Below are 23,296 nucleotides of genomic sequence, written 5' to 3'. Positions count from 1 at the left end.
CCCAGTTCTATCCAAGTACTGAGGACTGGCAACTCAGTAAGACATTTGCTGCTAATTTGGTCATTTTGGGGGGATTCCTGTATGCCGTAGTGTCCCATCTATCAGCCTTAGTCCCCGATATAGAACTGTCATGGGTTCCAGATCAGTTTGCACAAGGGTCCTCGTGTCCCAACCAAAGTCCAGCTCAGAAGCATCTCCTGCCATTCAGATCCTTCATTACACTTTCACATGGAAATAGTTCCCTTCACCTTACCTTTAACAACTGCCTCACTGCTCTTAATGCATGCTGTTAAGCCAAGGGAAGCAGCTCTGTTACAAATGAAATAACTCATGTACACATGTAAAGACAGTAGAGCATTCTGTGAGTCCCCCCCGATTACCTTGACTGCTGGGCCCAGGGACTCCACTGGTACCTGGCATTATGCAAACACACAGTTAAAAAAATTCTTTCCCTCTCCAAAGAACCTTCAGTGTAATTAAGGAGTGGAAAGATAAACATCCCTTTTAATTGTGGGGCAAAGAGTAATTAAAACACTTGCCCCAGGTCTCTTCAGGATGACTGTGTGCGTGTTGTCTTGTATGTTGTTAATAGTAGTGATTTTTTTATTTATTCTGTTTCTGAATCATAAAGTGCTTTTCTTGTTTTCTTGGGGTAGATCATGCCAAATTCTGCAAAAGCATTAGGACTTCTCAGGCAGAAAGAAATCCTCTCAGAAACGCTGAATAGTACAATGTCATTGAAAGGAAAGTCAGCAGGTCTTAATGAACATCATCAGGCTGAAGAGGCTCTGATCTCTTAAACGGTGACAGGCAAGATGTAAATTGCTGAGGTAAAGCACTGAGTAGTGAAGCAATTAACTTTGCACGCAATGCCTGTGCTGGGGTTCAAGGCAGGGCAGGACCCAAAGGGCCAGCCTAGGATGCTGGAGATGAACACTGGTGCTTGCCCGCGTACACAGCCTGCACCCATCCTGAACCGGGGCTTTGCAAAATCATCCATTCTCCCTCTGTACCCCAGTGGCTCTGCTGTAGGGAGCTGAGTCCATCCAAGACGCAGAGAAGCTAGCTGGGTACACGGACCTGGCTGCAGCAAAACAGGGAGCTGGGCAAGTGTCTTGGTTTGAAGCGGGCAAACCAGTCAGCTCCTTGCTTTAACTTTTAAAGCACTGAAATGTGAAAACCAGCACCGCTGAAGTCAGTGGGAGCTTTGCCCCTCTCCGGAGTGTGGTCACAATCTCATTTATTATGTGGAATTTGGTCTCCTGTAGTAACCCTGATTAAGAGCTTCCAGCCCAAATGCATTATTTGTCGGTTAAAGTGCTTTCAGCAAAATGATGCTGGCATGGGTGAAGCTCATGCAAGTCAGCTACATGGATAGCTGATGGTGGGAAGCAGAGGAGGAAACATATCAAAGCATTACAAAAATAAATTAAAAAAAAAAAAGGCAACTTGAGGACAAGCGGCAAATAACACTTGTAGGGAGACACATAGACAAAAGTCCCCAAAGGGACAGTCATCTATGAGGTTTTCTCTCCCACTGGAAGGAAAAAAAGCAGAGGAAGGGATCCTGTATGCTTCCATTGTCCCTGTGTCTCTCATTACCCTGAAACCCTGTTTTATTTGGCTATTGCTATGGTAGCTTTATGATATATCTCCCACAGCATACTTGCTAATACAGACACATTAAACTAGACTGAGTCTGCACCACAAGTCACAGGGCTCCCTTGCCTACTCAGTGGCTAACTCTTAGCTGGTAACTCTTTTTATCCCCCCTGAGGTGCTCCAGGCTGCAGCAATAACCTGGCTCCTCTTGTCTCATTATCATGGTGCTTGAGTCAGGGTGAACTCAGTGCTAGGGTTGCGACGAAGAAGAATGTGAGGAGGAGAGGAGCAGAGTTAAATATGCTCCACTATTTCCAGTTTCCACAAACATTCCTTTCTTCTGGTGAAAGCGTATGTGGGGCCTTTCCTGGCCCAGTTTGCCGGTTAGATTTGGCAGCTCCCCAGTTCCCCTGAGATCAGCATGCATACCACTCGTCCTCTGGAAATTCCTCTCCAGCCACAGGGAAACAGATCACCAGCCAAAAGGCGGGCTCCAAACTCGCTGAGTCTCTCTCCGCTTGGGAGGAGCCAGGTGGGTAGCTGAAAAAAAGTCACTGAGAAAGGGAAAAATAAGTTATTCAAAGCTCAGAGGATATTTGGGAGGAAATGAGACAGTGGAAGGGCAATGCTGAGCCGCAGTCTTGTGTTAGAGACCCAAATGCACAAGGTCTTCTGTGATGCCTGCATCACCCACCACCCCGGCACTGGGGAAGCAGAACACTTTGGTTAGGTTTTGCGTAAATGTGAAGAGAGTTAACTGCACCAGACTGGATGTGGATATCTGCTGCGAGCCAGAACACCAAGATTTCATCCTGTCCATCTATTTGGCAGGGGGTGGCATGCCCCAAGTGGAGCCGATGCTTTTAATCTCTTCTCTCTCTTGGAAAGAGTACAGACTTTCCAATCTACAGGGCTTATTTGAACCACAGAGAGGGAGATAAGAGGCAAAGGCAAAAGGCAGAGATGCTGAGAAAGAATAGAAAAAAGCTGCAGGTAAAAACGGCAAATGGAAGGGACTGGTATGAATGAGAGGAAAAGAGGAAGAGAAAGGAAAAGTGTGGAGAAAAGGTGATAAATGTGGATGGGAAAGTTTAAGCACACATATGTTTAAGATTAGGGTAGAATTCACTCCCTTGTCAGCATGGTATGCATTCCCATTTGAACCCACCCTTCAGAAGATGTCCATCTGTCACAGCTGGTCCTCATCTTATCTGTCTGTTTCTCAGGCTTATGGTTGCATTTCTCTGGCGCTGGCACTGCCTTTTTCTCATGTAAGCAGGACTCACGCTTGCCTCATCCCCACCAGTCTCTCAGCGCACCAGGATACTGAGATACACTAGTCTGGGCACTTCAGCACCAGTCACAGTATAAAAGCCAAAGTTACTGCTACTGAATCAGCAATATGTCGAGGTCTCTGCACATTTCTGTTTTGTTTTGGCTTTTGCCTCCCTTTGAGCTTTCTAAACTATGTATCTATGAAAAGTCTCTTCCCACTTCCCAAGAAACAGCCTGTTTCATTCCATGGAAGTGGCAAGAAATTTGCTCTTTTACAAGGCTATGAGCAAACGCTACAGCGTTTCCCATTAATACTATCAAGCTTTCCCATTAACACCAGTCATATTAGCAGTGCCACAGCTGTACAAGTACCTGTTTCTCCCTGTCAGTCCCTGGAGGAATGGACCAAGTTCTGCAAGCCCGCAGTTTCCTCCCTGGTTTTCATAATGCTCACAGCCATGACATTACATTTTTGTTTATGTCTGGCTCTGAAGAAACACAAAATAAATGTTTATTGAATTTATTTATTAAACACAGATTTTATGTCTGAAGGAATTGTCTGTGTCTTAAGCCCCCTCCTAAAATAAAAGACATTTAAGGCATGCTGCCTTTTTATTTACTGCAATTGTTCATGACTTGGCATTGAACAAACTCAATTTCCAGTTAAACACTACTTGCAGACATCCTAATATAGTATGACGTGTTAAGTGAAACCTTTCATTTGTCATAGTCATAGCAACTTCTGGTTTTCTGGATTGCCATGCCAGTTTGGCAGAAAGTTTTGGAAGGTAATAAGTCTAATGATAAAAACGTATATATGGCTTGTTTTGTTGCTTTCTACCACCAGAGTTTTTACTAAACAGAACTCAAAGGGGCTGGCCTACCTTGACTTGTATTTAGCAAATCTAAAGCTTGGTTGGGTACTCACAATGATGTAAGGATAGAAAAGTACCCAAAGATTTTTCCATACTGGGTTGTCCCATAACAGGAATTAGATACAATCAAAAAAATTCAGATACAGTTAAGCTCAAGTGGCAAAGGGCAGTGTATGACCGCCATGCTGGACTCCCCAGGAGAAGGAGGATGATGATGTGGCCCTGCTTCCACACAGGATGGCTGGGAGAAGCCAGGGTGAAACAAACAGGCAGCATGGTGTCTGAGCTTAGCTCAGAGGACCCCAGTTTTCATGAATGGACCACAGACACCAGGTATCCTCAGTCAAACATCAGTAACAGCCAAAACCTGCTTTCTGGCCCATGCTCAGGTTTTTTAGCTGCGTTATCTGACCTTCCTGCCTTCCTGTACCAGGTCCCTGGCTCGCACTGTGCCTCATCTCTCCCTAAAACCAGCCCTGCTGCACAGAGGGAAGACAGCTGCCACCTGGCTGAGGTCTGGGCAATGCTGCATGCTGTTGATTGAGGGAATTCTCCAGGAATGCGGAGAGCTGAGCGGGAGATTTAGATTTTTAGCAATGGCACTGAGAAAGATGAGGCAGTCACAAGCTGGCAGTCACACAGATTAGGGGCTTGTCTTGCCATGGTGCTATATTTCACAGCAGGGAAAGTGCTGTGGGCTGCAGCTGGTCTGTCTTTAAAGAATCTGCCTGGTAAATAGCTAAGTGTTAGGGATGCCATAAGAGATTGTCTTTCCCTAGAAAGACACTCCTTTTCTAGCCAGAAAGTCTATTTAGGGAGCGGGCTCTTGGACACTTGCTGGGAACTTCTGGATGCCCTTCAAACCCCGAAGACTAACTGTGTGTGCCACAGACCATCAACCCAGCATGCATCCGGTTATGTCAGCCTTAATCGCTGTGCATGCTGCTCACAGCCAGCATGGTCCAGCTGAGGTGAACTCCAAAGCTGAACAACATGTGCACACATATCCTCCAAAAGAACATATGGGGACTCATAAGTAAAATATCACCATCAAGGCAAAGAGCTCAGTTTCTAATTGCACAAATTTGTCAGTAAGGCAAATGTAACCAACTCATCACATGTCTTACATTCGTTATACCCCTCCCTCCTTTCTGTTTACATGATGAAAGATGGAAGTGTGTATAGTGTCCAGCTGGCTTTTCAGACCCATCTATGATGTCCCTCAGGAGCTTTTAACTCCTGGTTGAGTTCATGCTGCCAAACAAGACATAAACTGTTAAAGTAGCAAATGTATTTCCCCTAACTCCTCTGTATATGAATGCTGCTCAACCTTAGGGTGGACCTCAGCACCCCCTGAATGTCTGCCCACTGAGGTGGAAAAGAGTGCTAGTCCTTTTCACTGCAATTCAGCATGGAACAGCTACTTGAATATATTGTGGTTTACTTAGTTGTTTTCAAAGCCCAGAGCACTTCCTTGTAGGTGCTTTTGTTGACAAAGTAGTGCATGCACAATTTAAACAAAGTTATAAATCGCCTTCTGAGTGTCCCTTTCACAACAAACTGGAGCACTCAGGCCAACCTCTCTCTTTAACCCAATGCAATGCGTAACAACCACTAATCCAGTGTGTCTGGGGATCTAAAACATGACAAGCTAGTTTGCATTCTGATTAACCCTCAATATCTGCACACTGCTTAGAGATCAAAACAGAACTTAAGGATTACTGGGGCTAGCATTTAGAAGTATAAATAGGGTGACAAGTAGTCCCTGCCTAATTTTTCAGCCATGCTAAATGCCAATCTACCCCTGTAAATTATTAGTTTGTTGTATTAGCATGCTCCAGTATCTCAGACAATGATTACTTCTTACCTATAGGCCAAAGATAAGTAATAAAATTCCCCTAATATGACAAAAGGAAGTCATGTAAAGATGATGTAAGATGAATGTCAATCACATGTTCATAATCAGATGATCTCTATAAGCTTACCTGGGAGATCATCATCACTGCCAAGCTGAGGAAGACCTGTCATGCAGAATTATCACACAATGAAGTCTAGTTTTTGCAAGGAGTGCTTATCTAGGCACAAGACAACAGATGTCAGATTGACCAAAAAGATTTTTCATTAGCAGCCTATAATAACAACTCACGGACTGTATATATGCTGGTAAAAACTTTTCTAAATAAAAACTTTTCATTATGCAAGTTTCAGAGTGTTCGAATTAGTAAGAAGAAAGCTCAAATCCAGGAAAAGACAGGTCGAAGTTTACAATGTGAGTATCACAGCATCTTATCTAAAGTGCTTCTCCACAGAAATAATGTCTTCTTTACCAGTCCCCACTAACAGAGGAGTTAAATCAAAGAATAAACCCAGCTGGTTTCAGTCAGCAACGTGTTAGAGGTTTTCACTGGAAATCAAGTCTTCCTCCTTTTCTCCAAATTTATTCTTCCTAAGTTTAGAGCATGAGGTCATTAACATTTTTTCCTTAAATATTTACTTAGACTATTTTCCTGTAAGCCAGAATCTATTTTACAAGTTCAGCTCAAAGGACTCCAGAAGAAAATAATACATGGTAAGGAAGAATAGAATCATAGAATCATAGAATCGTCCAGGTTGGAAGAGACCCTTGGGATCATCGAGTCCAACCACCTACCCTACACTACAAAGTTTTCCCCTATATCATATCCCCCAACACCACATCTAAACGTCTCTTAAACACATCCAGGGATGGTGACTCAACCACCTCCCTGGGCAGCCTATTCCAATGCCCGACCACTCTTTCTGTGAAAAATTCTTTCCTAATGTTCAGTCTAAACCTACCCTGTTGGAGCTTGAAGCCATTCCCTCTTGTTCTGTCATTAGTTACCTGTGCGAAGAGACCAGCACCAACCTCTCTACAGTGTCCTTTCAAGTAGTTGAAGAGAGTGATGAGGTCTCCCCTCAGCCTCCTCTTCCTCATACTAAACAGTCCCAGCTCCTTCAACTGCTCTTCATATGATTTGTTTTCCAGGCCCTTCACCAGCTTCGTTGCCCTCCTCTGAACTCGCTCCAGCACCTCGATATCTCTTTTGTATTGAGGTGCCCAAAACTGGACACAATACTCGAGGTGTGGCCTCACCAGTGCTGAGTACAGGGGGACAATCACCTCCCTGCTTCTGCTGGTCACGCTATTTCTAATACAAGCCAGGATGCCATTAATAGCACTGAATCAAATACAAGAGGCAAATTGGCAGAGTCCTCTTGGACTGGGAGCCATTGAGAGATGGCATCTGTAGGAGTAAGAACTGCAGCAGTGAAAGATGTTGGGTTTTGAATTTCCATCAATTTCAAGAGCAACTGTCAGCATTTTGTGCTTTTCAGGTCCCACTTCTCAGAAAATGAGATATTTGGGTTATTTTGTTGGCTGTAAGATTTCAGTAAGCCTGAATCTAACCTTCTCCTCTTCCCTCTGATCCCAAGCGTGCCTTTCATAGCACAGGGCTCTCTGTGACCTAGCTGCCCGCAGAGCAGCACCATGGGGCTGGTGGTGCCAGCTCAGGTCATCTGAGGACTTCATCCACAGTGTCCAGCTGCCTTCAGCAATTTGCAATACTCAAGGTTCTGGCAGGGCTCTCTGTATTTAATGGTGAATCCAGTTGTATGCCAGTCTCAGCTTTATTTCAGCAGATTGTGAAACCTGAAAGACCTAGGAAGAGTCAGATTTTCGGAGAGCATGAAGGAACAGTGGAAAAATGACAGCTTTATAAAACGGAAATCCCATGTGTGTGTTTGTAGAGTGGGGAAGGCAGTTCTAAAAATAATCCATTTTGCATTCATCTTTCAGATTTCGTTGCTATCTTTCCAGCAATATCACGGAGATTGTCTTGGCCCATCATTGCATCTGCACACATTGAAATCCACCGATTAGACTTTGTAAGATACTTATATTTGAATTCCATTAGTTTTTCAGTATTATTTTCATGCAGATGCAGAAATTAACACAATGGGGCCCAGACATTCATGCAGGTGTGAACTTAACAGAACAGATGCCTTCTCGTGGTGACCCTCACTCACTGCTCCAGGAGAGAGATGTGGTTCCCATGCCTCTTACCCAGGGATACAGCACAGCTTTTCACCCTTCATGTTCTGCTCAGGTGGAAAAACAGCTGTACCAGTCCAGTTCAGAAACATAACTAAATCCGTCTTCAGCTCTGGGTTACTTTCTCAGACTTCTTGTCTTTATTGTCACTCCTAGAAAACATACAATGTTTTGAAAAGGCATTGTCTCCAGAAATAACTCATTTCCTCACAAATAGGACCAATATCCTCCTGCTTTTTGTTTATTGGGAAAGGCTGATTTATACTCTTTCTCCATCTAGAACATATTCATGTCATTAAGAAAAACAGCAGGTGCACTGACATTTGGAGCTCAATGAGCAGCTGGAAAGGCAGCTGGGGTTTCCCTGCTTTTGAAGAACAAGTGAAATCCCAGAACAGAGGAAGCAGAAAACTGAGATTTATATATTCTCCTCCTAACAATTTATTTCAACTCAGATAGGGATTTGAAGGAAAGTGGAAGACAATTCTGGTTATTTCTAATCTGAGGGAGAAGAAATAGTCAATATAATGTTTATTCTTCCTCAGTTTTAAGCTGCGATATTGATATGAATAATAAATAGTTTGTTATCAGTTCAATAACCGTTCCTAGATCCACCATCAAACACTTAAATTTACTTGCTAGCTGAAACTATTCAGAAATGGCTTAAGTGAATAATTCCAGGGTCCAGGGTGTTTTTTTTTTCACTTCAACTAACAGCTTCATGATCTCAGTGGAACAGTTCCTATAGGGTAATTTAGCACAGGAAAATTAATCAGCCATAACAAGAAACATTCATTATTTTCTTAATCTGCAGATTATATGGCTGTAGATTTTAAAGTCAGAATGGCTGCATATTTTTTCAATTTGGCCATCTGCACAGAATTTCATGTAGCGTCCCTTTCAACAAATCCAATGCATTGTGTTTCATTAGTGCATATTTTCTGAAAAGGCAGACAGATGGAACTGGAAGACATCATGAGATGGAAATCTGCTAATTCTTTTGTTAGTGTGTAGTAGGGCATTACCATTCTCTCAGCTAAAAAGGCAAGGTAATTTCAAAGAGAGCTTCAAAATCTACATAGTATTGCTTGTTTCTATAAAGTACATGATATTGTTCCTACTCTCTCAATATACCTTCTACAGAACTCATCAATTGCAAGTTAATACATGGACTGAAGAATTTAAGCTGTCATTCATGACAATGAAATAAAATTCACACCGCTCCTGCTGAGACCTTTGATTCCTTTCTCACCATCCAGTCTTGGAATAAACTATAGATATTCTTTGTGCCGGTTGAATTTTCCCTTTTAAAAGTTCAGAGAGATCTAAGCATAGAAGGGAAAGAAGTGTTTGGCAGCTAGTAGTCCTGCAACCAATCCTCACCTTTAGCAGGAGCAATGACTACACCAGTTGAGGTGGCCATACACCAAAAGGAGCCCATGAGCTTGATGGTTAGATCAAGGGTGTGCAGGCATGATGAAGGGCTTCTGCTTTTCCTAACCAGGGCTGACATCCATCCTTACATCATCTGAAAACTGGAATCACCACCAAATGTCCTAAAAGCAGTTGGACCACACTTGCATTTGGAATTTCTCACACGTAGAAACACTGCTGGTGTAGCAACTGTGATGGGGAGTGAGACAGCTAAAATCTACCACTTTTTTTGGTTTGCTTTTTCCCTTCATTCATGACCAGACAGATCCCTGGCTTGGCTCACTGTGTGGCCACACAAAGCGGTGTCATCACAAAGGGAAGGAGGGACTGGGGTCAGGTGCACTGGACTGTCCCTTGCAGCTGCATCTGTGTTTCACTCAGCCTCAGCAAAACCCTAGCTACTCAATTGCCTTTGCCTGTCAGGAAACCAAGGAAGCCTGACTGAAAAAGAAAGTACAACACAATGTAAAAAGGCCATTCTTAACTACTGGACACCTCTCCTCTGTGCTCAGTGCCTCAGCGTAAATACATACCTGGGATGTGTTGCAGGGCTTGAGCCCACCCCTCTGGGCTCCGTGATGTTAATATGAAAAAGGCAGAGAACTGAAGGGAGAGACTTGGTTTTGAAGAGCTTTCTTTTCAGAGCAGCAATAGCATGATGCTCTTGGAGATGCTGCAGCTCTGTCTTTTACCATGAAGCCAAGCACTGATTTCCATTGCTCTTGTTCCATTGTCCAAGAGGAGAGTCATCCACTTCACTCTGCTCCTAGGGTCCTTCGCCATGGCTCAGCACCAAAAGACCAACACCTGGCTGTATTTCTCCCCTCCCTCTTTCCTTCCTTTCTCTGCTCCTTCCTGAGAGAAATGGAAGTAGATTGGATCATCATTATATCCCTTCACTTGTTCATTTGTAAGCAACATTTTCAAATGTGTTTAATTAAGACTATTTTGTGTCTTCCCCTTGCATAAGGGCTGCTGTGAGCAACACAGAGAGGGAAGGAGAGGTGACCCTGCAATGAAGACAGGGGTATAAAGCACTGGTTCATTTCCCAACTCTGCTTGAAATTTCCTGTGGTTTTGCTTATTGCCTCTGCATTAAACCGGTGGAACAGGGTTGATACTTCCTTTCTTTATTGCTGCCCTTCACACGTATAGAGCCCACCATAGCCTATCCCCAATTCCTGGTAACATGGCAGCAAACTGAAGGATAACAACATATTTCACTCACTTCTTCCTTCCTTCAGTTTCTCTGTGTGCATTTTTTCCCTCTCCATGCCTTCTGCAGCATCTTTACTCCAGGATATAAAAGGCCTCTCTTGGATGATTGCGTCTTTTTTTGTGAGGATAAATAATTCCAGGTGCGGAGCCCCTCCTTATGACCAAGGGAAGAGTAAATAACATGGCATACTTTGTTCCAGGCTGGGAACAGGTGAAAATGCAGCATAATGGAAACTCCATCTGAGGGAATAAATTCTCAGTCCATTTTAGTTGGTTGATGCTAGTCATATCTGTGAAATCATTTTACCTAAATCATAAAAGAAAAAATATCCTCTGCTTCTCACAAACACAGGCTCAGATGCACCATTTCTTCCTCTAGCAATATCCATTTCTGTAAACATAAGGCTTTTTTGGTCCTTCTAATACATCTTTACATTTCTTACTCATGTCAAGTAGCTAGAAAGGCTATTACCACTCTAGTTTTTATATAGAAATTGTTGCATGTTAATCTAATCTAACACCTCTCAGGACATTTATGAAGCACAGAAGTCTAGGTTTGAGTGGGTTCTGTTTTATGGAACTCAGACACCCTTTCAAAATATGTGTGTTTCTTAAAAAGAAGGTAAATTAGTAAAAGGTAACTTTGAAAAAACTGATTATGTGATGAACTAAGAAATTGAATACAATTTGTTATTAACTCTAAGTGGTTTAAACTGATTTTTTTTCTAAGAACAATGTTGCTTGTTGACAGCTTTTGTAGGGAGATCTACTTCCTACATCCTTATTAACAAAACTTAGACTTTCAAGATGGAGCTTTTTTCTTTTAACCAGCCAACTGAGAGTTTATGGGTCAGGATTAAAATGAGGGTGGGGACAGAGGACATTACACTGTGGGTCTGCTACATGTCACCTAACCAGGAAGACCGAGGGGATGAGGATCTCTCTAGACAGATAGGAGTAGCCTCATGTTCACAAATCCTGCTCCTTATGGGGAACTTCAACCACCCCAATATCTGTTGCAGGGATAACATAGCAGAACATAAGCAATCCAGGAGGTTCCTGAAATGTGTTCATGATAACTTCCTTCTCCAAGTGATAGAGGAGCCAATGAGAAGAGGTGCCATGCTGGATCTTGTTATCGCTAACAAGGAGGGGTTGGTAGGGAATGTGAAGTTCAAGGGCAGCTTTGGCTGCAGTGACCATGAAATGGTGGATTTCAAGATTCTTGCAGCAGCAAGGAGAGTGCACAGTAAGCTCACTACCCTGGATTTCAGGAGAGCAGACTTTGGCCTCTTTCAGGGATCTGCCTGGTAGAGTACCAAGGGCTAAAGCCCTGGAGGAAAGAGGGGCCCAAGAAAGCCGATTAATATTGAAGGATCACCTCCTCCAAGCTCAGGAACGATGCATCCCAACAAAGAGGAAGTCAGGTAAAACCACCAGCAGGCCTGCATGGATGAACAAGAAGCTCCCGGACAAACTCAAACAGAAAAAGGAAGCCTACAGAGGGTGGAAGCAAGGACAGGTAGCCTGGGAGGAATGTAGAGAAATTGTCCTAGCAGCCAGGGGTCAGGTTAGGAAAGCTAAAGCCCAGAGAGAATTAAATCTGGCCAGGGACATCAAGGACAACAAGAAAAGTTTCTGCAGGTGCATCAGTGCTAAAAGGAAGACTAGGGAAATTGTGGGACCTCTCCAGAAGGAAACAGGAGACCTGGTTACCCTGGGTATAGAGAAGGCTGAGGTGCTCAACAACTTTTTTGCCTCAGTCTTCACTGGCAAGTGCTCTAGCCACACCACCCAAGTCACAGAAGGCAAAGGCAGGGACTGGCAGAATGAACAACCTTCCACTGTAGGAGAAGATCAGGTTTGAGACCATCTAAGGAACCTGAAGATGCACAAATCCATGGGACCTGATGAGATGCATCCATCGTTCCTGAGGGAACTGGCAGGTGAAGTTGCTAAGCCACTATCCATCATATTTGAGAAGTTGTGGCAGTCTGGTGAAGTTCCCACTGACTGGAAAAGGGGAAATATAAGCTCTATCTTTAAAAAGGGAAAAAAGGAAGATGTAGGGAATTACAAGCCAGTCAGTCTTTGCTCTGTGCCCAGTAAGATCATTGAGCAGATCCTCCTGGAAACTATGCTAAGGCATGGAAAATAAGGGGGTGATACATGACAGCCAACATGTCTTCACTGAGGGAAAATTGTGTCTGACAAATTTGGTGACCTTCTGTGATGGGGTTACAGTGTTGGTGGATAAGTGAAGAGCAACTGACATCATCTACCTGGACTTGTGCAAAACATTTGACACTGTCCCAGACGATATCCTTGTCTCTAAATTGGAGAGACATGGATTTGACAGGTGAATCACTCAGTGGATAAGGAATAGGCTGGATGGTTGCACTCAAAGAGTTGCAGCCAATGGCTCAATGTTCAAGTGGAAACAAGTGATGAGTGGCATTTCTCAGGGGTCAGTACTGGGACCAGGGCTGTTTGACATCTTTGTTGGAGACATGGACAGTGGGATTTAGTGCACCCTCAGCAAGTTTGCCAATGACACCAAGCTGTGTGTGCAGTCAACACGCTGGAGGGAAGGGATGCCATCTAAAGGGACCTGGACAGGCTTGAAAGGTGGGCCCATGTGAAACTCATGAAGTTCAACCATGCCAAGTGCAAGGTCCTGCACCTGTGCCACAGCAGTCCCAGCACAAATACAGGCTGGGTGGAGAATGGCTAGAAAGCAGCCCTGAGGAGAAGGACTTGTGGGTGTTGGTGGATGAGAAGCTTAACATGAGCCAGCAATGTGCACTGGTAGCCCAGAAAGCCAGCCGCATCCTAGGCTGCATCAAAAGAAGCGTGGCCAGCAGGTTGAGAGAGGTGATTCTACACCCCTACTCTGCTCTCCTGAGACCCCACCTGGAGTACTGCGTCCAACTCTGGGCCCCCAACATAAGAAGGACATGGAACTGTTGGAGTGAGTCCAGAGGAGGGCTACAAAGATGATCAGAGGGCTGGAGCACCTCTCCTATGAAGACAGGCTGAGAGAGTTGGGGTTGTTCAGCCTGGAGAAGAAAAGGCTCGGGGGAGACCTTATAGCAGCCTTCCAGTATTTAAAGGAGGCCTACAGGACAGATGGGGAGGGACTCTTTATCAGGGATTGTGGCAATAGAATGAGGGGTAATGGTTTTAAACTAAAAGAGGATAGATTTAGATTAGATATTATTAGATATATTATATGGAACTTTGAGTAATCTGGTCTAGTGGAAGTTGTCCCTACCCACAGCAGGGGATTCGGAACTACATGATCTTTAAGGTTCCTTCCAAACCGAACCATTCTATGGTTCTATGATTCTATTCTTTTTATAACTAAGGAAGAAACAAATATCTATTTTCACTTTTAACCAACAGGCAGGAATAAAGACAGACCATTGCCACTATTAATCTCAGTCTTACGAGCTAAGAGAGGAAGAATATGGAGCTGAAAGTAGAAAGAGGCAAATTCTCTTGGTAGCTGCTTTTAAAAATGTGTTAGTTCATGTTGGTTTGTAATTAAAATGTCTTCACCTTCTCACTGCTGTGTTCTTCTAAGGGGCATTGGGATTTAATATCCCAATAATGGAGATTTAAATGTATTAAAGTTGGAATGCACAAGCCTTTGCATTGCCCTTGTTGTCATGGGAGCTAACTGCAATTCCAGATACAAGTTTCAGAAGCTAGCCTATAGCACTGCAGTGGTTTTAATTTCTTTCTAGTTTGTGTGTGTGTGTGTTTACCTTATTTTATTTTTCTTATTTGTTCTCCAGCTTCCTGCTCTTTCCATTTCTCCTGTGCTAGGGCAAAGTGTTCAATCATTTCTAATATAGCAGTTGTGATACAGAAAAGCAAAAAGTCAGGAAGCATAGAGGAGCTATACCTGAGCACACTCCATTGCAGGGCTGTCCAGCCAAAGCTCAGGTTCTGCCCTGGCAGCTCTTGCAGGCCCAGGGCAGCATAAACACATTGCAGGTGGTGAACATGCATCTTTCTGGGGATGAGGCAAGTGCAGGACAAGAAGTAAAGAAGGGTGGAATTACTATGCATGAAACCTATTAATCACTTATTAATACTGCACTTTTTGTGATTTACGTTCCTACTTTCACTGCTAACACACACCTTTCATAGGTCAACATCACTTCACCCCAGAGGACGCAATGCTTCTGGTACCAAGATCTACTGCAAAGCAGGTAGTTGCTCAGGGCAGTAAAATATTTAGTGACTTCAGCTGCAGGTAAAGGTAAGGACAGGTCTTTCACAGTTAGCCTGAAGCAGTAAATTGGGGATAGTGAATTGTTACTCCAGTAGTGGAACAACTCAGTACAAGGATCCACCAAAGACATGTCTGACAAAAACAAAACTTTAGGTATAAAATATACTTCTGGTCTGATTGTAAACCCTCATGAGCAAGGTAATCAAAGAGGAATATGAAACAAAAAGCCTTTATCAAGGATATGCAAAATTTGAGACTTGTGTCTTCTTTTTTGCAGTGCATGATGAAGGAGAAGTGTAGAGTTTGAGTTCAAAACTATGCTTCCTGTATGCTGTTAAAGAAAATCCTCTTGTGAGCATTTCAGGCATTTGCCTTGAGATCCAAAGTAACAATGACTTCTAGGAACTTCCTAGCAGTCTTTGCAACAAAAGAGGTTCAGCCAGCCTAGATCAGTCATAATTTTTGCATGGCATTATAATGGTTGCTGTATCTGCCTATACAATCACCTCATGGACAATGCTGAGTTCAGTTGCTTTAAAAAATGCTTGAATTCATCTTGAAGAATCATCTTCATCTTTCAAAGAAGTCAGTGCTAGTGAGAAAATCTGTTTTCAAGTTGTCAACATATGTTTTCCCTTGACAGGAGCCTCTAGGTGTGCTGAGATCCATTTAGTGCAAATTCCAGGCAGGTTAGAGAAAAATGTCGTGACACAAGGAAAATTTCCAGCTCACCAGTGGAACCAGCATATGCTCCAAGCTGAATAACAGCAAGTTTAAAAGGGTTATGCATCTGGCCCAGGAGATGGCTTTTTTGACTGTTGCAGAAGCTGGCATAAAAAAAAAAAGGCTGAGCATGGGCACAAAAATTTTTTATTTGCTTTTCTATGCATATGATGTTTAGGCTAGGGAAAAACTCCACCACTGGAGTATAATTCAAATGTTCTGTTTCTCTGTGCTTGCTTTAGGACAGAATAAAACAACAATCGCCAATGAATTTATAAAAAAAAATGTTTTCCATACTTTACCATGCCCTCATGAACAATGACCTATAAAGTTTTACGTTTTCCTTTCCTTTCATTTCAGGAGCAATATACATATTTGTTTCCATGTACAAATGTACCCAGAGCACTGAACAACTGAAAAACATTTTTATTGCCTGCTTTACTAATAAGATAAAGCCAAATAGGGAGAAATTGCTGTCATCATAATTAGGGATGCATTAACTTCCTTCTATTGAGGTCCAGGAGTCCTGGCTTCAAAATCTTTGAGCAGGAAAGGGCAACTTTTGCTGTGAGGGATCAAGCTGGATGTACTGCTGATCTTGTAGCAGTTTCTCACTACTTAGGAGTGGTCGTGAGCTTGCAATAAAAAGATGGCTGTAGTGGTTTGAAAGGATATGATTTTGCAGAGCCCAATTAATCCCTGCTACAACTGCTGACAAATACATAAAGGAGTTCCAGAGATCGCTTTTCCTTTTTAGGTCCATGACTGAACAAGATCTCCTGCTACCTGTGCAACCGCTCCCTGCCTTACACTCCCAGAAGTAGGGGACTGGTCCCAGAAAGCCAGTGATACCCAAAGAAATTATTTTCATGAGTTTCTTTAGAGTCAGACCTTAGTAATCTAAGACAGGAGGACAAACTGGCAGCCTGCTGACCAAATTTGGCTTATAGGACAACTCCAGCTGGGCTACTGCTTTTCCCTACGCCGACAGACAACTCTCCTTTGCTTTGCTTGCAGGGAGTGAGGGGGTTTGGCCCACAAGTCCTTCTTGTTCCTCTGCTCCTCTTGACCTTCATGAAAGGGTCCCACTGAAGCAATGAGATAGCTCTTTTCCATGTCCCTGAAGTCAATAAAAATAATTCCTACTGAGTCATGACCCCAGTTTAACTGTGTTCATGTCCTGGAGACCCGGGGAGCTGTACGTGCTTTGGAGCGATGGCCTGCACAGGGCCTGATTCATGCTCTTGGCTTCATATCTTTTCGTAGAAGAAGAAAAGGGCATTGGTGATGCACAAATAATTGAGCACTCCTGCAGCTATGCTCTGTACTTATTGAGCAAGCACATCACAGGCAGCAACTGGGAATTCAAAAGCAGGAGTGTGGACTGGAAGGCAAAACCAAACATCTGTACCCTCACCAGTGAAACCACATGGAAAAGCTATGAGAGTATCACAAATACTTATCACGTGGCTAATGAGGTCCTCCAGAAAATTCTGGCACAGTTCTTAACAAAGATGAAAGCATCTTCAAAGTAAAGCTATTGTCAGCCTCAGATGTGACATGATGTTTAAACTGTAAAGAAATTTTTAAACTGTCGTGGACTAAATAGAAGCAGGCCAACAAATTGGCAAACACTGCTGCATCTTTAGTTTAAAACCCAAAGTAGTCCTTAAGGAGAAGTGGAGTTGAGTCAACAGAGCCATAGGAGACTGAATGGACTCCTGCAGTGAGAGGTGCAGAAAACAGGCACCCGACCACATTTTGATGGGTACTTTCAGCTAGTCTTAGTACTAGACTTGTTGGCTGCCCACCATCTTCAGGCACAAGCAGTGGTGCACTCCAGGGCACAGGATGAGGCTGTTCAGGGTCGGGCAGGGAGGCTGGGAGCAGGTGGCTCAACTAAGGCAGGTTTCTCCCATACACCTCCAGCCCTGAGGCCTCAGTGGACAGCAAGGTGGGGCAGATCAGGGAGCACTCCTAAGGCCCCTCTGAAGAAGGAATGTGTAAGAGGATGAGCCTGGTAGTACACAGATATATAATAGAAAATGTTTTTAGTAAAGATAATAAAAACCTTATTTTTCCTGCCTCATCTCTGTGGATCATAAACTTCTTGTTCTGTGACTGTTCAGCCCTTAGGACAGAAACACCCACATCTCCATTGGAGATGCCTTGACACATTTGTAAGAGAAGTAAAAACAATAAATCAATAGGAGTCTCCTCACTGACTTGAGAGATCACTAGATTGGACTTTCTCTGTCAATACTGGTTAGGGATCTTTGCTCCTCGGACATTCACGGCTACTGCCATTGAAATTAATTGGCTGCAACATCACCATAGAATGTGCACATTGCTCTGCATCTTACTGTGAAATAATTGCTTGATAGGTTTACAGAGAACTCCCTTGGGAAAGAAAATAATAATGAGATGTTAAGTCACAGCAATACTCCTCTGCTGTTCTTTGATACTGCCTAGCTAACTCATGTCAGAGATGGAAGTAAATGCAGGAAGAAGTAAAGTCAGCAGAAAAGTTTCAAGTGGAATTTGCTATCACTAAATGCAGAAACTGGATGCAAATTTCTCTCTACCTCAGGTTTTGTGTTTAACTTACATGTGTGTTAAGTCAGCGTAACGAAAATCAGAGAATGATTGCTCTGAATGCTCACACAATCTCAGAGGAACTCAGGAATTCATGGAGAGGACTGTGGAGGGAGTGACAGTGGGAGGATTTGAGTACTATGCAGGAAGAGAGAAAGGGAAGGACTGAAATAAAATGTGGACCAGGAAAATCAGATCACCATGACAAATACAAATGAGGTCTGAAAGAGTTTCTGAGTAGAGTCTCTACGAACTGTAACAAAGTTTGTTATGTTTTGAGAACAAGATAATGAGATCAGGGAATCAGTGCTAGCCTGGTCCCTACAGAACATGGCGTGTTTCTGGTATGCGTACAAATTTCTCACAATATAGCAGCTAAGGCTCTTGTCCCTTTGAATCTCCTAATCTATTCCCTGTCATCCTGGAAAGAGTTGGGTAGAAAAACCCAGCTGCTTTTTGAGCTGCTACCTGTGAGTCAACAAGTGGGTCAGTATTAAATTGATAATACAGCATTCATTTTTGTGTGAGCCTTTCATTGAGGCTTTTCTGGGTGAGTGGTGATGGGCTGAATCTGATGACTCCTAACTCCTAACTAATCCTAACAGATTCCTTGGTAGGAATCTGCACTTCGCCTGACAGCTAAAAGCAACCAGTGTGATGACAATAAGCATGACAGCACTGAAGCAAGATGTCATAGACACCTTTTCCATGGCTCAGGGAATATTTGAGATGTAAACCATCTGCATACGTAGAGGTAATCTGAACTCTGAGGCTGTTTCCACTGAAAGGGCATCTAAAAGAGATAAAAATGAATTGTCATCATTATCGACTGGATTTCTGCCAGCTGCTTAGTAATTAGAGTTTTAATTGCCCAGTAATAAAAGTTTTAATTACTCAGCAATTAGTGCTTGAAGTTTCAAGTGCTTCACATGAACTCAATTGCATTCTTGAATTGCCAAGAGCAAAAGATGGAATAGCTCCAGTGTGTCTCAGCAAAGCTCTGAGCAAGAGGGATGAATAACAAGTGATGGAGCAGCAGCAGAAAGTGGCTATAGCCTGGTTGCCAGTGGTCAGCCAGGCAAACACTCTTTCAGAGCAGAACCTGCAGGCAGCTTGTGACCTTTTCCAAATTCATCACCTCCTCAGCTAGGCCAGACAAGTTGCTCTGGTGGTAAAGACATCATGTTGGGGAAAGGCTACTGCAGAGATCATGTCCTTTTCAACACCTCTGGTCTTTTACTTGGTGCATTCATTCTTTCAGGCTTTTACTCACATACTCTGCAAGTACTATTTGGTTATTTAAACAACTTTTGATCTAAACTCACATAGATCCAATAGGAAGCACCTAGCTCTGAAGGTGGCTTACCAAAATACCTGAAACCCATCACTGCAGGATGTATTTACAGTTAGTAGAATCCAGCTGCACTATGTTTATTGCAATTCAACAAACTATTTTACCTATACTATATTCCCTAGCTAATTCAAGGCCCAAACACTCTTTGCTGGGTCAAACATGAATTACTTCATACCAGTATTATCCCAATTAATTTTCTTTATGGTAGACAGTAAAGGTACTAATTAACACAGTCTCCGAGGACCTGGTTTCTTTCTCCTTGCATTACTTGAACTTAAATATCATTAACAAAGTCAACAGTTGGCAAAGGCCTAGGAAACAGGACTGAATGTAGGCTACAGAGTCTATGCCCGGTGATTTGTTTTCCTTTTTGTAACTGGTTTCCAAATTTATCTATTGGTAAGCAACAGTTACAGTTGAGAAGTGAAGTTTATGATGAAAGGCACCAATAGTCACACAAACACAGCTTTTATAAAAAACTTCCTGTTCCTGTTTATTAGAAAAAGCCCAACAAGTCCAAACTATGGTTACCTAAACATCAACACCTAAATCATGTACACATAATATGAAACAAAACATGGATTTTCCCCTCTGCTCTGAAAGGAACCTACACCTTTTAATAGTACCTAGTTACCTGGGTAGTAACCTAGTTAGTAACTCAAAGTATTTAGGTGGTCTGTAATGTAGCATCAGATGTTTTCTATTCTCCAGACTGTACAGGTCATTGATTCCACAAATGCTCTTCCTCACTGGGGTGCCGAGTTCAGGGTCTACGCTTATGTTTTCTGTCTCATTTCCCTGAGTATCTGTAGTACACTTCACAGTGGCAAATAAATAAATACCTGATCATAGCACAGTTTGTTGTTTGTAGTTATCAGAGAATCATAGAATGGTTCAGGAAGGGACCTTAAAGATCACTGAGTTCAAACCCCCCCTGCCATGGGAAGGGACACCTCCCACTAGAGCATGTTGCTCAAAGACCCATCCAGCCTGGTCTTCAGCATTTCCAGGAATGGGGCATCCACAACTTCTCTGGGCAACATGTTCCAGTGTCTCACCACCCTCACAGTAAAGAATTTCTTCCTGATATCTAATCTAAATCTCCCCTCTTTCAGTTTAAAACTGTTACCTCTCATCCTATCGCTACACTCCCTGATAAAGGGTCCCTCCCCAAATAACACTGTGAAGTATTGAAGTCATAATAAATTCCGATTCACCTCATTGAACGTAGCTGTCTTGTCTAAGCTGGTAACAGGGTCAATGAATAGTCATAGACATCTCCAAAGGGTGAGTCACTCCTTCCAGACATATATGCCCAGGACAGATGAGGTGATCTACTCTCTGGAGCAGTTGTCTCTATCAACTAAGGAGAGATCAACTTTTAGACAGCCGAAACCAGGGGAAATGTAGGGTCTTAGATGTGTGTTAGTAGGAGAATGGCCTGAAAAAAGTAGGCTGTGTTGAGGGTCAGTATTGATTTCCCCTTGCACAGCCAGAAGAAGAACATGTATTTCAGACAATGTTGATGTTGCAGTTACCATTATTATTCCTTACACTGTGGCTGCACCTCAGAGTCCCAGGCTCGAATGATATACCATTCTGTGTTAGACACTCTATAGATACAGGACAAACAGCTAACCTCCATCCCTAGTAGATTATGGTCAAAGCAGTCCATGCTGCCCATTTTATTCACAGTGAGAAGTCATACTGTACACTAAGTCTTTGCAACAGGTAGTTTTTTGTTTGAATCTAGTATTGAAAAGTGCTTCCTCTGTTCAGTGTTTGCCACTCTATGGAACTTCTCTTTTCCCATTATTATTTTCCAGCTATGCTTTTCCCAGCTGCTCAGCGATTCAAGAGGTCCTCAGCTGTCTTCCTTAACCCAGTGCTACAAAACTCGCTGGAAGATGTGGTCCTGCTTTATGAGGTTCAGTATATGGGAGCAGATGGTACCTTAATCCCTAACCAAAACCGGGGTTACTGTCCATAGTGTGGCTATCCATTAGCTGTCTTTTAGTCATCCCAGCAGTAAATCCATTGGTGACTATGTAATAGCTCACCAGAAGGGAGGGAGCAGGCATATATATGACAAACTCAGCTTTTTCAGCACTTAAGCAGGTAGCAATTGCTTGCAGTAGCTCAAACATGGGTTCTAGCTCATTGACAGGCAAAGTGAAAACCAGAGCAAATGGCATTCCACTGAAAGCAACTTTCTTCCAGAACAGTTATGTATTAATAACACAATGTGTTTAAATTTTTTGATGCAAGTGTCAGCCCCAAATTATTTGTTCAAATCATTAAAGCCATGAGTATCAGTCATTGCAAAGTAATCCCAATGGCATGACTGTTTCACTTCAAAATTATTCCAGTCCTCTCTTTCCCAGCAGTGGAGACTGCAGATGTAATGCACAGCCTGGAACAGTGTCATATGGTTAGCTAAGGGAAAGTGGCTCACCTAAAGAAGTGCATGGGTCAAATCTACCTATCTATCCCACAACTTGAGAAACTGTGATTGGATGTCCAACCAGGGGAGGTGGGCTGGGAAGCCACTGTTGCACTCTCTCACACAGAGCTGGGCCACCACTACTATCTCTGGCAGGACAAGCGGCCTTTCCCAGCTGTGCTGCTGCCTCCACCTCTTTAATACCTATGTGGCACCAGCAGCAATCCATACCTGTTTTGGACAACAGAAGACTACCTGCTTTTCCCTTTGCCTCTCTCCTTTCCCCATAGCCTGTCTCTAATTTCCCAGGTAGGTAGCACAGGAGTCCAACATTCACATAGAGACTTCCTCGTCTGCCCCACCTCCAGCCAGTGCAATAAGAGTTTTTTCTCCATGTGACCTAAAGTAAACACCTAAGGACATGTTGTTAATTCACATTTGCTCTGCCTAGAGTCTCCTGGAGAAGATAAATAGCTTTCTGTGTTCTGATTTTGTACCAGTTTCTTTTAGCTGAGCTTGACATTGACAAAAGTCAGAGGATCTCCATCAAAGATGAGGAGCTCGCTTCACTGAGGAAGGCTGCTGAGTTTGACACCATCTGCAATGAGATCATCCCCAAGAGCATCACAGAGATCCGTAGGCTGAGTAGCAGGCTGTCTTCCTACCCAAGGGTCCTCAAGAAAGAAGACTTTGAAAGGACAGTGCTGACCATGGTCTACACGGCCTACAGGGCTGCTCAGTCCCAGGGGCACCAAAAAGACGCTTGGGCTGAATCCTTTGTCAGTCTTTACAAAGCCCTGAAGCATGACTTGATGTTCCCATACAACAAAGAGCCATCATAGTGGGAGACTTGATGCAACAGCAACTCAGCCACCTTTTCTGGTTGATAAGGGACACATGTAGCACGTCCTCCACTTTATTTTGTAAAGAGTTTAATAGCCTGCTTCATGACAGTTTATTGAGATTATTTGTTTTCTAGCTCCCTCTTGTGGAATCCACTTTATAGTTCCATGTTAAATGGGGAAAAATGTTATCTTCAGTCCTGGGAATTCAATTTTTGTGCTGGCTTGGAGGCACATTCTGTGACAGGCAAAGAAGGGAGTCTGGTGTACATCCCAGACAGACATGCCCTTGTTTCATCCTGTGGGTTTCCTATAAGCAATACATAAGTATATTATGCTTATGCTCACATACCTATGAGTGTTTGCTGAAGAAAGTTGCTTTTCTAGCTGGGGAATCAAGTTCATATTTTGCCCGGCCAGTAAAAGAATATAAATGATAAAGAGATGCAAAGGCCCTCTGTAAAAGAAAGTGGTTTCATAACTGTCAGCCTTCAGGAATTATGCCAAATATTATTCATTCCAAATATTCTTGTAAATAAGCACTGTCTGATTCACTTCATTTGGCTGAGCCAGATTTTAATTCCAATAACATTTGCAGAAGACAAAGGGCATTGTGA

The 23,296-nt window shown here is 43.1% G+C and overlaps 1 protein-coding gene across 1 annotated transcript in view; it reads left to right on the top strand.

Annotated features, from left to right (window-relative positions):
• The window catches only part of FAM180A (family with sequence similarity 180 member A), a 30,294-nt gene extending 7,615 nt beyond the window's left edge, over positions 1 to 22,679 (top strand). The window contains exons 2-3 of the mRNA XM_074144273.1: positions 21,221 to 21,321; positions 22,338 to 22,679. Coding sequence (XP_074000374.1) covers positions 21,221 to 21,321; positions 22,338 to 22,679 — 443 coding nt within the window. The remainder of the gene's footprint in view (positions 1 to 21,220; positions 21,322 to 22,337) is intronic.
• Positions 22,680 to 23,296: the final 617 nt, after the last annotated feature.

The sequence above is a fragment of the Numenius arquata genome, chromosome 2, assembly GCF_964106895.1.
Source record: "Numenius arquata chromosome 2, bNumArq3.hap1.1, whole genome shotgun sequence".
Taxonomy (NCBI): domain Eukaryota; kingdom Metazoa; phylum Chordata; class Aves; order Charadriiformes; family Scolopacidae; genus Numenius; species Numenius arquata.
Note: the sequence above shows the minus strand (reverse complement) of the source record. Positions and strands in the feature narration are given on the sequence as shown.